Genomic DNA, 15,511 nt, shown 5'->3' with positions numbered 1-15,511 from the left:
AAAGAAGACATGTGGAATTGAATGACTGTTCTAGCGTAATGTTGGACTGACGTGACATGACAATGCTTATAGTGTTCGACTCCCTGTAAATAAAAAAATATAATCTGTTTTTTTTTAATTTATTACTGTCCATGGATACCAGTCGTTCAGATGCATACATAAATTGAATCTGTGGTTATAGTCTAGTGATGCCATCTTTGGATGCCATTTAAGAATATTTTACCGGACATTTGTGTCAAGTGGAAGATAGATAATTTCTCATAGAAAATTTCCAGCATTTTTCATCATGCGCATAATGTACACATTGAATTATGACAAAATTATTATCATGTATGAATTTTGATTTCTCTGCATGAGCACTCCGTTTTGATTATGACGATCGTAAAATTTATAATTTGGGGGGACATAAGACAACGCTTTCGCTATCTGTCAAGTACATGTCAGTTTAGCCTGTATATAGTTTTGTCCTAAGCCTTTTCGAAAGAAAGAATTAAACGTCATCTGGCTGACTGTATCTATTGTTATAATTTTTCATTGTGCTCTAAATCCACAAAAATAAACGAGTGAACTATTTTGTTCGTTTGCAAAGAAAGTTAATTATATAGCTGTTGATAAAACAAACAATAATCATGGCGAAAATGGCATTTCAGCACCAAGCCGGAACGGCGATGGAGTGTCTAAGCGTAAGTTTCCTAGACCACTCCCAGTAGGTTTATTGTTTTTCTTTTATTCAATCGTTTACCGTTACCTTTGGCAGATACCTATCACTCTGCAGAAAGAGGCTGGAGTGGACCCTGAAGGAAGAGAGGTGATGAAGTGTGGGTTTAAAATAGGAGGTGGTATTGATCAAGATTATCGTAAGAGCCCTCAAGGGTACACCGACAACGTAAGTAATAGATCATTTCAAACTGTTTATAACCTGGTTTTCGATCAATACTGAACCCAATTTGTATCTACTGTGTAGGTGTTCTAACAATTTAAAAAACACGCACAAGTAATTCTAAATATTATACCAAAAAAATCCCAGGTAATATTTTGTTTTAAATACAAAAAGTCAAGATTTATCAATACTCATGATTAATGATAACACTATCATTATCATTGTGATAGTCATACATTCATCATTAACAATTGAAAACAATTAAGTTCTATAGGAGCATTCATCTCTGCACCAAATGTACTGAAATATCTTATCAATGGAATTAAAACCTTAATTTAGCGTTTATTTTTACCGTTCATGTCATGATATAAATACTTTTTACAGGGTATATATGTAACGGAAGTACATGAAGGTAGCCCTGCAGCTAAATCAGGCTTGAGAATGCATGACAAAATCTTACAATGCAACGGTTATGACTTCACAATGGTGACACATAAGAAGGCTGTCAGTTACATCAAGAAACATCCTGTACTAAACTTATTAGTTGCAAGAAAGGGTGTAACCTCCACATAAAACAGGTTGAATCTGTACCATCTTACTTATAAACATTGGTTTGTATTCAGAGGTTATATGGCTGCATATATTAATGTTATAGTTAAAAAAATACAGGGTTGAGTAAAAAAGCGATAAGTATTGCTTCAGTAGTGAACATTGCAAATGTTAATGGAACTTGTCTTTACAAGGTTTCAACCTATGTTACCTGTGTTTGTAAACAGGATAACTATTTGTCATAGAAACTATTGTCACTGCCAAAATACAACTGGTATATAAGATTATAACATTATTCCATAATTTCCTAAGATGTGGCAGCTGATTCCTGCAGGAATCGAAATTTTGTAACAAAAAATATTGTACTGTTATATTGCGACATAAAGTTGGTGTATGTTTTAAAAAGATTTATTTACTTTTTTAATTCTATATAAATTTAAATATGCGTTAATAGTTTGTAGTATTGACAGAAAAAAATAAAGTATTAAAACAAATAATATACAGTTTATAGCCATTTTTTTTTATAAATCATTGATCAGTATTGTGGAATATGCAAACTACAAGGTAAAGCATTGATTGGATGTACTTCAAAACCTTTTAATGGGTAATATTCATTAGTGCAGTAATTGTCTTTTATGCTATTGATATATCCAGCCATATAAAAAGCATAAGCATTTAATTTGCAACCTCTATGCAGCCACAGTTGTTCCATTTTAAATAAAATGCTTTTTATTTCCAATGTCTAGGCCATGAATGGAATGCATTTAACGAATTATGCTTAATGTTGTGAAAATTTAATATTATGTAAGTTAATGAGTAAAAAGACCTTATCTAGAGAGATTAATGAAATGACCATCATGTGAGAAGTTTATAAGTAAATTGGTAAATGGTTTTTTTAAGAGTCTAAGCACTGAGTTAGAAAAGTATTATATTACAATGAGTGATTATTATACTGTTATTTATTTTTATATGTAAGAATTTAGTTAGTAGATAAATAATGAGACCATGTTATAAGTCAGAAATTACAACAAATTTACAAACACCTGTACTATAATGTGCAGTGAATGTACAAATATACACAATTGTTTTTATGAGTTACCAATGACTTTTGTATAACAATTTATATTTTTATACTGATCAAATAAGTTTGCAATATTAACGATTACTCATGAATTTTGTCCATGACACTGTAAAATTTCATTAGCTCAAATTGAAGTTATTTGTAATTGTTTATATATGAATTGATATTTGGAATTTATTAATTAGTTATATGAGTATACATTTACCACATTACATGTTGCATGTAACTGCACTTCGAACAATGTAAATGGGCTGTGCAACTGTCCATCAGACATGAATGTCATCGAAACTATCTTGTTAAGTGGTGAATATCAAGTAATTAAGTGAAACCTTATCTTGTTATGGATCAGTTAATAATAATGTACATTGATATTGTACTTAAGATTTTATAACTACATTATCTATGAAATTTGTCATTCATACAAATAAATGGTTTATGCACAGTGCCAAATAATATTGTATAGTATTTTTATTGTCTCTACCCCTAAATTAGGTGTCACTATCTTGATTTCTTTAACAAGCATTATCAAAAATATGAAAGAAAATTAAAATGATATAGAATTTTTACAAAGATTTTATGTCACAGCTTAATGATGTATAAAAATTGTTAAAAAAAATTGCTATTCCTACACAATGTTGGTGAATTCACTGAAAACTGGTGGAAGCCGTAATGTAAATAAGAAGAAGAGTAATATGATATATGCCCATAGGCCATATTATTTCAAATTGTGACGCCTTCCGTCATTTTGCAATGTGTGTAAGCAATTAAGTGGTTATCAGTCTTTTCTAATCGTAAATCTACTAACATAATCTTTAATGTCGCCTCCAATGCGATGCAGGAGAGCTAGCGAGATAACTGCAATATGCACTCACTCAGTATCATAAATATTTGAATTATTAAAAAGTATTGCTGCATATAACAGACAATTTGGACAAAAGAATTCTTTATCTAGTTGGTGCTTTGAAATCATAGATGACTACTATAGTATCCTTGCTGTTTAATCCCAAGGTTAGATTTACTTTTGTACCACCTATTCATTGTCGTGTAGGTAGGAATATGAAAAGTACAATCAACCAAGAAACTATCCTGATTCAAAGTCTGGTGAAAACTTTTGCATAAGAATTTACTATACTGTAAGTTTCATTTCAAAATAATTTATTTATTTATTTAAATGAATTAAAATTAAAGACCTTAAATAAAATAATTAAGTTAACAGGAGATGTTTATTAACTGGTCAGATTTGAATAGAATTGTGTCACAATGCTATAATAGTAGAAAATAGTAAGGCATTGATTAAAATAAAACAGGCAATAACAAAAAGTTGCAACATCTATTCACTATGTGTCTAAATAAGAATAATTTATTGTTTTGCAGGAGGCCAATCCCACTGTCCTTTGGGAGGCTTCGCCATGAGAGGCTCCCAGGGTTTCCAGTTCAACATTTTACGCGCCAGATTTAGTTCATTTTCAGCTTGGATAATAAGTTCTTCAGCTTGACCACAGTTGATTTTTTGTTCAATTTCGAACACATCTTTTGTCTGCAAAAATATAAACACAATATTAATATGATTTAATTTGCTTCATATGCATCAAATGAAAAGAAAAAAATGATAAAACACTAAAATATTACCTTTATATTGAACACTTTATGATTCAATTATAAGCTTGTAATGTTTTTCTGTTATATTAATAGAACAATCTGCAGTATGGTAATATATAGAAGTTAAAAATATATATACATTTTATTACAAGATTTTTACCTAAGAACATAATATTCTACATCTATGAGAATATTGTTCAGAGAAGGCAAAACATTTTATACTGTGTATTGAAAGTACGTATAAGTTTTACATTAATCACCTGTGTCAGAACAGCAGCTCTCTCGCGAACAATTTGTTCAGTGTATCTCCTGTATACAGATGACTCAGGCATCCGTTGTAGTGTTCTTAGGATTTTACCGTACAATGCTCCTAGCGTGTGGTGCGGGTTAGCAGCTACGGCCAAGCCTGTAAGACCTGTGGTCTGCAACACAAATTGAAATATAAAACAAACATTTCATATAAGGGTTACTTTTATATACGTTTGCTAAAACTATGTCTCAGGAAGAAATAGAATTCTACGCACACTAAATATACTTATATACAAATTAAATTCATCACACCACAACATACCTTTTTTAATATACCCATTTTAGGCGATTAGATAATCATACAAAAAGCGAGAATTTATTGAATTTAACGTGACACTTGACAGTTGACAATGACAATTGAAATATATATTTTTTAATTCGTCCAGAGGACAGGCAGTCTTTCGACCAAACTTTCGACTATTGTATACTGCCTTCTGTATAATAATATAATTGACATAATAATTTTATAATGATTTGGCTCTTTGGCAAGATGCGGTTTGCGCTAAAATGTGCATCTACCAGTATCAACGTTTTTAGTTGGACAGTTTGTAAAGTTGCAGTTATACTGTGTAAAATAAAGTTAGGGAAACAACGGGACAGGATCAGAGGAATATATTTCAAATAAATAATAAACGGGAAAAACGGTTAGATTTTGATATTATTTATACTTATATAAACAAATAAAATACGTACGGTAAACATCGATTTGATATTTAGTACCTCTGTTTAGTACTTCAATAGGAAAACAAATTCGGATCTATACATTCTTGACTTCCATTATAATTTTTTAACGTAGTGATGTGCATGATTAGTGCTGTAGGAAATGAGGAACAAAATTTTCTATTTATCAAGTTATTCTGGATGGACCTTTTTTTTCTTCAACCTATTTTTTTAATGCACCATTTGAACGGTGATTTGTAACATAACTGGTTTTAAAACACTGGCCGGGCAGTGCGCCGAATGAAAATAGTGAAATTCAGTTATTGAACCAATTTTAGAAATTGTAATTATTCAATATACCTATTATGTATATATTTATTTCAGAATTTATTCATTCCAATACTCACGAAGTCGAACGTAATAAATAACTATAATCTGTAAAATACGGAAAATGTAATTATGGTTGCAACACTAGTGATGCACACACAAATATTACAAAGCAGCAAAGACCCAAGTTGCTTGCTTCGTATTTCGTAGTTCGGACTGTCGCACTACATTTGAGCATTATTTTCTTTTCTAAAATTGTCTCTTTTAGTTTCTGTTCTCTTGTAAAATATGTCTGCATTTAGATTATTTGTCGTCAAATTCGGTAAATCCAAACCTATTAGCAGTTGCAATAATAAGACTTTACCAGCGTGAGTGATCGAATCCTACGAATACAGTGATACTCGCCCATCACGACTCACGTCACATTTACACAGAAACCTGTCAAGATTGATCAAGATCGCAGAGCTGTACAAAACTAGGATATTCATCTGTATATTTTACATCCTGGAATTATATTAAGCAAGGTAGTGGCATATATTTTGTATTAATACATAATGTCAAACAGTGCCTATAATCATCTGCAGTCGATCATTAGACATTAAAAATTCATGTGTTCGAAACAAAAATATGTACTTATAAAATCTGTTTATGTGGGAAATCCATAATGTTCTCATATGCATCTCATGGTTCACCATGGCCAGGCATGCATCATAATTTGGGGTAAAGAATATAAATTAAGTACATCATACAGTCAAGTTTATTAGTTATTTTTTTATCAATATTATACAAAAAGAATATATATAAGTATTGCATGCAATGAATGTGTTTGAAAATCTGATTTATAAGCTCCAAAAAAGGACTTTAATCTAATTCAATGTCATGAAAAATTTGGGACTAGAGTTCACCAATACAAAAACTATATAAAACCACAACAATATGTGAAACATGATAGATATTCCAAGTATTAAAATACCAAACTTGATTGACAATTGAACATTTGAAAATACTTTACTTTAACAGTGACTGAGTTTAGAGAAACAAGTTTTCTTTACATTCTTAGTATCTATACAGTTTCCTATATACTTTTTGGTTATTCAATTATACTTTAATAAAGTGTGGCATCAAGTTTTATCATCTATGATACACATTTCATAAACATTATGTTACCATATACATAATGGAACACATTCTGTGTGACAATTTCTACCACTTTCCATGATAAATAACTTTAATTTTATAAGTTAAAGTAATAGTCACCTTTAATAATTGAAATTTATCAATACAGCATAAAATTTTCATAAAAATAAGTTTTGGCAGCTGTACATACATGTACCAAGTTTTAGCACTAGCTCACAATAAATTAAACATTATAGGTACAGTATGCCTCAGACTATTTCAGGAAGAATGTTAAAACTGGCTCTACTCACTTTCGAACTAGAGAAGCTTTTTTCTTTTTTAATTTAAAATAACTACATACCAAAAATACACATAATTGTAGAAATAATAATTAAAAATCCTTGTGAACAGTTTAAAATGTCACGTCACAATGTTCTGAATAAAAATAGTTAATGTGACCAACAAGCTAATGGAAACAAAATACTTATTAAGGATAACTTGTTTATAGGACGTGTACTCTTATCCATGTGAATTTTATATATGGATATTATTGCACATGAAAGAAAAATGCTTAAGTCCTTTTTAATAAACTTTATATATAACCTCTAATTTTCTCAACAAAATAATATTTTACAATATTAAAGTATTGAAAAAGGCCAATATGCCAATCTGAAATTCTTGACATTAATAGAAAACAGAAAAAAATATTGACACTTATCAATAGAATATTGTAAAAGCCCCTGGTATAGGAATTATAACATTATGTTATTCAATATTTAAGTGATGATTATAAATATGACAAGTCAATTGTAGTTTAGAGATGGTGGATTGTCATCCTGCTAATATAGATAAGTGAGGAGGAAACTCAAGTTTTGGCTTATTTATGTTTATTTACATTAGTATGGGATAGGTCAATCAAATACACATTTGTCTGAGAAAAAAACAGATTGAGATAAATTATTAAGACTATAGAATAAATTTAAGCCATATACTATAAATATAACAAGGTTTTTGAACATGGTTACAACAGTGTGAAACATCTAGTTCCAATTTACCACCATATTGTGATTTATGGACTTTATAAAAGCTTTTCTTTCTTTTTGGCCAATTAATTGTGAGACAGCACCATAATAGGTATATTAATTGTGAATTTATTTAATCTTTACTTTAGTGAGGTATTCTGACTATTATCACATTAATAATTATAATTTACATATAATGTAATAAGTGTTATCTATTTCAAATAATGTCCTGTTACCTGTATATTAAATTACTTCCTGTGAAAATTATCTTAATAATAGTTATTATAATTGTAAAACCATTTTCAAGATGTTGGTTATTTAAATAGTAGAAATAAGTGCACAAACTGCTGAACTGATTTAGATTAAATTTGTCACAGAATTAGACCATGACCTTGATTAACATATAAGGTATGTTTTATCTAGGAGAGGTACCAAAGGAACATATTCTTTGAATGGTCTTTCAGACAAGCAAAGTCATGTGTTACACTTGGTTTTATAGTGTATATTTATATTGAAGTAGTACAAAATTCTAGAAAACTGATTGACAAATGAAAACAAATAAAAACATTTGTTGTAATAATTAAATTTACCAAAAGGCATTTGACATTGCAAAGCATATCATTTAATATATTTCTGCTAAGTTACATACCAGCCAGAGGCTTTATTCTGTATGACTGTGTAAACACGTAACACAGCCATGTTACATTATCATTGTGAAATTAGTGTGGAATGGTATTCTGTATGCCGATTTCTATTGTCTTAAATGTAATATAGGATATTACATGCTTGTTGTGTATTGTCAAAATAACTTGGGGTGTAGAGAAGCAAAGTACCAGTAGCAGAGTGTTCATCTTTATAATATAGATACTGGCTTACCCTACCAAAGTTGTTAAACTGGTGCTGTGAATGATTATGTATTACAGTAAATGTATCAGTTTTCTTTTATAAAATCTCATCTCATTGCTGGTTCCATTATATAATAATATGTGTTAGTTTAGGGAAGATTAAATTAATTAAAATTTTTAGGTAATTAAAGACCTAAATTTAATATTTCAGAGTGACAAGTACAGATTTTGATCAACTCATTATTTACTACTTTTACTGATTAAAAGATTAAGTGATTATATATATTTTCTTAAAAAAGCGGCGATAGCCTAGTTGGGTGTGGAACGGACTGCCGAGACGAATGTCCGCAGGTTCAAATCCCAAGGGCACACACCTCTGACTTTTCGAAAAAATCATGTGTGTATTCTTTGTGAATTTATCGTTCGCTTTAACGGTGAAGGAAAACATCGTGAGGAAACCTGCACATCTGAGAAGTTCTTTATAGGAATTTCGAAGGTGTGTGAAGTCTACCAATCTGCACTAGGCCAGAGTGGTGGACTGAGGCCTAATCCCTCTCAATAGTAGGAGAGGCCCGTGCTCAGCAGTGGGCAAGTATATAATACAGGGCTGATTTTATTTATATATTTTCTTAATTGTTCCATTGCATAATATCGTGTAATAATAAAGCAGCATAAAATGTTTCCTATAAAAAAGTCTACATCCCAGAGATGGAATATATCTGATAAAAACAGTCTCACCCCTTATCAAGTAATGAAGCATTATTGACAAATAACAAATGTAACATAATTGCTTTATGCCCATCTTTTAAGAATTTTGTATAATTTATTTTATAGTCTTTCTAGAATATTTTATAACAATTAATCAACTAATTTCAGATAGGTGACTATGGAGGCTGTACCCGTGGTACAAGACGACAGTTCAGGCGCAAACCCAAGCAGTGTGAAGAGCGAGGGCAGTAGCCCGCGCCACGATGGCGGCAGGAACTCACCGCCGCCCAACTGCGCCATATGCCTCGGCACCTGCAGGAACAAGTCATTCACCGACTCATGCCTCCACCAGTTCTGTTTCAAATGTCTTTTAACATGGAGTAAAGTGAGTTATATAAGTTGTTACATAAATATAACATCACGCATTTATCCCCGAAGGAGTATGCAGAGGCGCAACTAGGGCACCCACTTTTCGCCAAGTATGTTCCATCCCATAATGTGATAGGGGGCGAGCCTATGGCCATATCGGGCACAAATTCCAGACTCCGGCCTGATACTGAGCAGAAAAAACCCAAATATCACTTTGCCCGACCCGGGATTCGAACCCAGGACCTCAGAGCGCTGTTGTACCGGACATGCAATACAACTACGCGACTGCCTCGAGTCAATATATAATAATATATATATAAGTTGTTTGTTATGGAAATTGCAAATAATTGTGTGCATAACATAAGTGTAAGCCGTTAAACACACATTCAAAATAAAGGTGCAGATATTTCTTATTTTTAGTTCATAGGGTCTCAATTAAAATATTTCAGGTAAAGGCAGAATGTCCATTATGCAAACAAAATTTTAAATCTATTATACACAATGTGCGGTCAAACCATCAATATGAGGAGTACATGGTTGAGCAGCAACAGACTGAAGATGTCACAGAGCGAAACGATGTGGAGAATATACGAACTGTGACGCGAAGGTTTAGATACAGGTGGGTTGCATGCTTTTATGATAGTCAAGTAAAGAACTTCAGGAGTTTACAGGATAGGGTAACATTAACGAGAATTGTTCTAGATTAATTATGGAATATTTAGTTTATTAAAAAGATATACTTAGAAGAAAAGTAGAAGAATATGTATCAACAATCAACTTATTGAAGAAGCAAGTTATGAACAAGAGTAAAAGTTTCTGCACGTTAGCAAGTTTATAGTTACCACAACAATGTTAACAGTTGATGCGACTGCGAATTTTATTTATTACACCAAAATGAGTAGTGTAATGTAAAACATTAAACAGCTATTCGTTGTGTATATTCACTTATAATTTTTATACTATCGTAATTATTAGTGTTAGCTATATTATATAGAAGCATTATATTCATAATAATATAAAGGCAACCACTGATTACATGTTCTTATCCTATACAGCTGTTTGAAGGTAAAAATTAGGGTCAACTAATTATATAGAAATCTCTAGATATAACAGATTGTTTTAGTTATGGTATATTACTTTCAAGCCTTTTCTGTGACAGTATATTGAATACTAATTGATTTTATTTCAAGTTTTACGGTCGTCGTGCACAAAGAATTTTGTAATTAGTTCATCACCTCTAGAGTAACACAAATAACCCTATTTTGTCTCTAGATTACATAACTGGGTATATTGTGAACATTCCTGGAATCGCTTGAGCACTCTAAGGTAGCAATAAGCCTCAATACTAAGTGTAACAGAACACAATTTATTATATACTTATTTAGAAACGTTTACGTCTATGATAAATAATCTGGGTTTTCAAGACGGTTAGAGCATCGGGCCTATGATAATACCAATGCGCAAGCGACACACAAATAAAGGACAGTCTACAAAATTCTATCTGCTTGGCGACCGTATTTTATCAGTAAATAATTATCATTTTTTTATGTGAAGAAATGATGCCGCTTCCTTTCAACTTGTAAGTCGTGTCGTAGTCACGTGTAACGTGATCGACCAATCACATCGCCCCGTCTCGTATCCCCTGCCTATATAAATAGCTCGCGTTGTTTCCGATCTCGGCACTTCGTTCGACGGAGGCCAACAGAAATGTTGTATGCTATTCTTACCAGTCATTATTATGTGCCAAAGGGTTCAGAAAGAAAATAAGGTAAATAAAAAAATTGTATATATTATAATCTAGATTATAAAATGTATCTACAGCCCTCGCGCGAGCTCCGAGAATCTTTACGAAACATTGACGTATTGACTTACTGCAGTGACTTAGTCGATGTTACGTTATTGATGTAATCATGTAACAAAAGTGCACCATATTTTTTACAAATTTACCTAACAATAATATATTATCCACTGCTGTGGTCGGGCTTCATCATTACTGAGAGGGTTGTAGGTCTTAGTCCTCCACGATGAACTAGTGCAGCTTGGCTGACTTCGCGTACCTTCGAAATTATTTTTGGACATTCTTAGTTATTTCGGTTTCCTCACGATGTTTGGAAACGTACGATGATATATTCCATTCAAAATACTTAAAAATGTTAATTTATAAATTTAAGTATATTTGGTATTTTATGGCTCTAACCAATGGGCATTCAACCAAACTACAAAATAAATAATTCAACTTAAAGAATTTGTATGTTCTTATAAACATAATTTATAAGAACATACAAATTCTTATAAACATAATTATTATGTAATATTGTTAACCATATTAATTGGTTTTCACTATTTTATTCGCAGTTCGCACTCGGCCGAGTGCTTAGCATATCCAGATGTACATATCTGTTTGTTAAAAATCCTAAAGCATTTTATTTTATTACATGAATATTTGTGATATCTCAAAATATGCCAATTATACATAATAATCAGCACCAGTGTTCCTTCGGCAATATGCAAAACGGCATGAACATAATTTAGATTAGTTGTTACTTACTGGGTCATTGTATGTGGATGGTAACGGAGTTGTCGGTGGCGCAGCACGACGTTCACGCTGCCGCGGCACGAGACCATCGCGATCCAGCAGCTGCTGATGCACTACCCGCTGATGGCGGGCGTGCTGCCGCCGCCGCGCCGCCGCCGCTCCCCCGCCTCCTTCCGCCGCACCGTCTACCGACACAACCTGTGGGCGCGCCCGCTGCCAGACTTCACCGGCCGCTTCCGCGACTCCACGCCCGACTTCTACAGGTAATGTATACCAACTGCAACTTTACTAACATACTGAATATTAGCGGAATTATTATCTGCTCTAAGCATGGGAAATTTAAGAGGGGCATGAATTCATTTGTCTATATACGACAAATTCTATTTTTGTAATTAAATTTTACCCATACTAAACAACAAAGTTATACAGTAGTATCTTCGCTGTTTAAAAGGCCTTTCTGTTGTGGCAGGTACAATGACACACAGATGCACCGGCTCGTCCCTTGGCTGAACAGAGAGCTTTCGTACCTGTTGAACGACAATGTGGGTCACATATCTTACGTGATGGCCCGAGTAATGGATCTGCTCCCACAATATCACATTACCTCACCGGAATTTCGAGAAGCGATGCGCCGCTACTTCGGGGATCGCACGGAACATTTCCTTCATGAGTTATACTGTTTCGCATCGACTCCGTACGACATGACCGGCTACGATCGCAACGTGCAGTATACCACTGACTCGCGAATATCGACCATGGTCAACGAAGTGATCTCCAGCTCCGAGTCAGATGCGAGCGTAGATTCAGACATCGTGATGGTGTCCAGCTCCGAGCCGGCCGAGCAGCCCGCCGGACCGTCCGGCGTACCGCCGCCCGCCGCCGACAACGTCATCCCCATCGAGACCATTTCGCATTCCGACACCGATGATGACTCCTCCGAAGTGATGGTCGTGGGATACATCAAGCCGCCACAGGAGCGGACCCCCGAAGTGGTGGATCTGCTTGGCTCTGACAGCGACGTGGTGGTGCAGGAGGGCCGCGCCGAGCCGCCACCCAACCCCGCGCCCGCCGAGACCAGCACCACGCCCCTCGTCAAGCTCATCCTGAAGCGGCAGCCCGGCGCAGACCGCTCCGACAGTGACGACTCGGACGACAGCGACACCACCTACCGGCCGCCCTGCGCGCGCCGCCGCCGCCGCCCGCGCTCGCACAGCTCGTCGCGTGCCTCGCGCGCCTCCCACGTGTCCCCTCCCTCCCCCACACTCGCCACGCGCGCCTCGTCGCCGGCGTCCTCGCCCGCGTCGCCCGCGACCCCCGCACCGCGCGCCGACTCCAGCTCCCCCGCTACCGCGTTCCATTCGAGTTCTTCCAACCATTCTACCGAACACTTCTCCGACACTTCTGACTCCGATGAGCGATGTACAAGGTTTGCGCGCAGGAAAACAAAGAAGAGAATCAGTCGAGACGCACCGGTCCCGCGGCGTGAGCGCAAGCGCAGTGACAGGCGGCCGTCGAGAAATCGTCGCGTCGAGAAGGTTGTCTCCGAAGATCGCGTCGACCGAGAGAGGCGGAATAAACGAAAATCGCACACGGGCAAAGGTGTGAAGTCGTCAAAACGAAGGGAGGAATCGGCACCGGCGCGAGCCCGGAGTCCGGAGCGGGCGGTGGACTACGAGGCGAGCGCACAGGCCGGTCCCAGCGGGTCCGGCACGCGGCGGCGCCGGCGCGACGTGCGACAGGCGCGGTCGGGGCGGCGCCTGCGCAGCGTGGTGAACGTGATGTGCGGCGCGCCGGCCGCGGGCGCGTGGGCGCGCGCGCGCTCGGAGGACGAGTGGAACGAGTCGGGGCGCTCGAGCGCGTCGCGGCGCCCGCGCGACTCGTCGTCGGACTCGGACGACAACCTGCCGCTCAACCTCACCGTGCAGAAGGCGCATACTGTCTCGTAATCCTATACAGTATACACCTTACGATACTATCAAATATTGTGATAAATTATTATTTAATGATGAAGGTCGGCCGATATGTTTGGAACGTATTATTTTGTAAACGGTTCTGTGGCGAACCTTCCGATGAGTAGCGTATGAAATATGTATATATCAATTCGACGAGAGCATTTCGTGTATTATAAACGGACTAAGATGATGATTGTATATTTATTTCGTTAATATAATGATGCTCTCAATATAAAGACTCCCTTCTAGTTTGTATTTATAATTTTTATGTTGTAACGTCACTCGTGTAGTCGTTACGGTGTTTTTGTTGTAAAATTTTAAAGGATATGATGAAACATTTATATCCACTACTGAATATAAATGTAGCAACTCGCCCAATATGCTTGTATAACTTATGGTTTGTAAATATAAAATGCGAGTCTGTACAAGCTCTTGCTTGTAACTAAACCCAGATTTAGTTAATTGATAGCATTTACTTTTTAATTATAATTATTAATTTCATTGCAATATTACACATCACAGTAACCTTTCAGATTGTAGGAAGCGGGGCCGGATCGCTCGCGGTACTTGAAGAGATACAACACTATGTTGACAATGTGTATGTGACGTTATATACGGGTATATTATTTAGAGATACAGACGAGCCATTTCTGTTTTAGACTTGATATAATTGCAATGAATTTAAATAATGCTTTTAAAATAAATAGGCCTAAATTTAATGGTTTGAAACATCTGATTTGCGATTTGATGTTGGTTTTTAACTCGTGTGCCGATTCGACGATTGACGTCGACTTGTGAGTGTAGAGGGCGGTGTGATCGGAAATAGGGCAACATTGCGTTTGTATATTTTGTAAAATACAGATCAATCTGATGTATTCACAATGTAATTATGAATTTGCTCGAGGCATTAATGTAACCCGAAATAAATGATTATATGAATATTGTTTTTCATTTACATGTTTTACTATGACGTGCTTAAAAATACGAGGTGCTGCAATCGGCGTAGTCAAAGACGTTAGCTCGGGTTCTTGGTCTATGTTCCCGCTTTTGTTTACATATTTGTGTAAATTGAGCAATGCAAGGAAAACTGGGCCCTTATTCTGTATGATAGTGTAAACGCGTAACGCGGCCGTGTCATGTTATCTTCGAGAAATGTGCGTGGAATGGTATTCTGTAAACCAAATTTCTATAGTCCTAAACATGATGCGTTGTGTTAAGTGCTTGTTACGCACTGTCAAAATAACGTGCGGGATAGAGAATAAGGCCCCTGTACGACAAGAGTGGTGCGTGGACCGCACTATGTGTGAGCGAGCTTGCATAATTTCTGTTGTCAAACTATAAATGTGTGCATGTTTTTATCGATGCCGGATGTAGATTTTTTTCTTACACAAAAAAAGTGAGTAAAATTTTTTTTTAATTAACGGTTTTATAAAACTAGGGTTCATATTTGCAAATATTGTGTTTTAACCGTTGGGGTATTGGAGAGGGGCAAGGTTCTGCTATTTAATACGTAGCTCGCCCCCTCTAATAAAATATATATAATTAACATGAATTATTA

General features: G+C 35.6%; 3 protein-coding genes across 4 annotated transcripts; 2 read left to right on the top strand and 1 right to left on the bottom strand.

The window, feature by feature from the left end:
• Positions 1 to 440: 440 nt before the first annotated feature.
• On the top strand, positions 441 to 2,967 carry LOC115448670 (tax1-binding protein 3 homolog). Its single transcript, XM_030176169.2, has 3 exons — positions 441 to 683; positions 758 to 886; positions 1,265 to 2,967. Exons 1-3 carry the CDS (start codon positions 630 to 632, stop codon positions 1,451 to 1,453), a joined length of 372 nt encoding a protein of 123 aa, XP_030032029.1. The 5' UTR covers positions 441 to 629; the 3' UTR covers positions 1,454 to 2,967.
• Positions 2,968 to 3,718: 751 nt separating this feature from the next.
• LOC115448671 (NADH dehydrogenase [ubiquinone] 1 alpha subcomplex subunit 5) lies at positions 3,719 to 5,135 on the bottom strand. Of its 2 annotated transcripts, none has more exons than XM_030176171.2 (3): positions 5,112 to 5,135; positions 4,370 to 4,531; positions 3,719 to 4,047 (listed from the first exon to the last, which is right to left on the bottom strand). In XM_030176171.2, the coding sequence occupies exons 1-3, from the start codon at positions 5,118 to 5,120 to the stop codon at positions 3,871 to 3,873; spliced, it is 348 nt and encodes a 115-aa protein (XP_030032031.1). In that variant the 5' UTR covers positions 5,121 to 5,135; the 3' UTR covers positions 3,719 to 3,870. The 2 variants fall into 2 exon arrangements, with proteins under 2 accessions (XP_030032031.1, XP_030032030.1); XM_030176170.2 differs by lacking the exon at positions 5,112 to 5,135 and adding an exon at positions 4,681 to 4,923.
• Positions 5,136 to 5,556: 421 nt separating this feature from the next.
• LOC115448666 (E3 ubiquitin-protein ligase Topors) lies at positions 5,557 to 14,892 on the top strand. The gene is made up of 5 exons (XM_030176166.2): positions 5,557 to 5,929; positions 9,265 to 9,481; positions 9,915 to 10,084; positions 12,058 to 12,264; positions 12,471 to 14,892. The coding sequence occupies exons 2-5, from the start codon at positions 9,275 to 9,277 to the stop codon at positions 13,945 to 13,947; spliced, it is 2,061 nt and encodes a 686-aa protein (XP_030032026.1). The 5' UTR covers positions 5,557 to 5,929; positions 9,265 to 9,274; the 3' UTR covers positions 13,948 to 14,892.
• Positions 14,893 to 15,511: the final 619 nt, after the last annotated feature.

The sequence above is a fragment of the Manduca sexta genome, chromosome 25 (genome assembly GCF_014839805.1).
Source record: "Manduca sexta isolate Smith_Timp_Sample1 chromosome 25, JHU_Msex_v1.0, whole genome shotgun sequence".
Lineage (NCBI taxonomy): Eukaryota > Metazoa > Arthropoda > Insecta > Lepidoptera > Sphingidae > Manduca > Manduca sexta.
The sequence above is the reverse complement of the archived record's forward strand: the minus strand, read 5'-3'. Positions and strand labels throughout refer to the sequence as shown.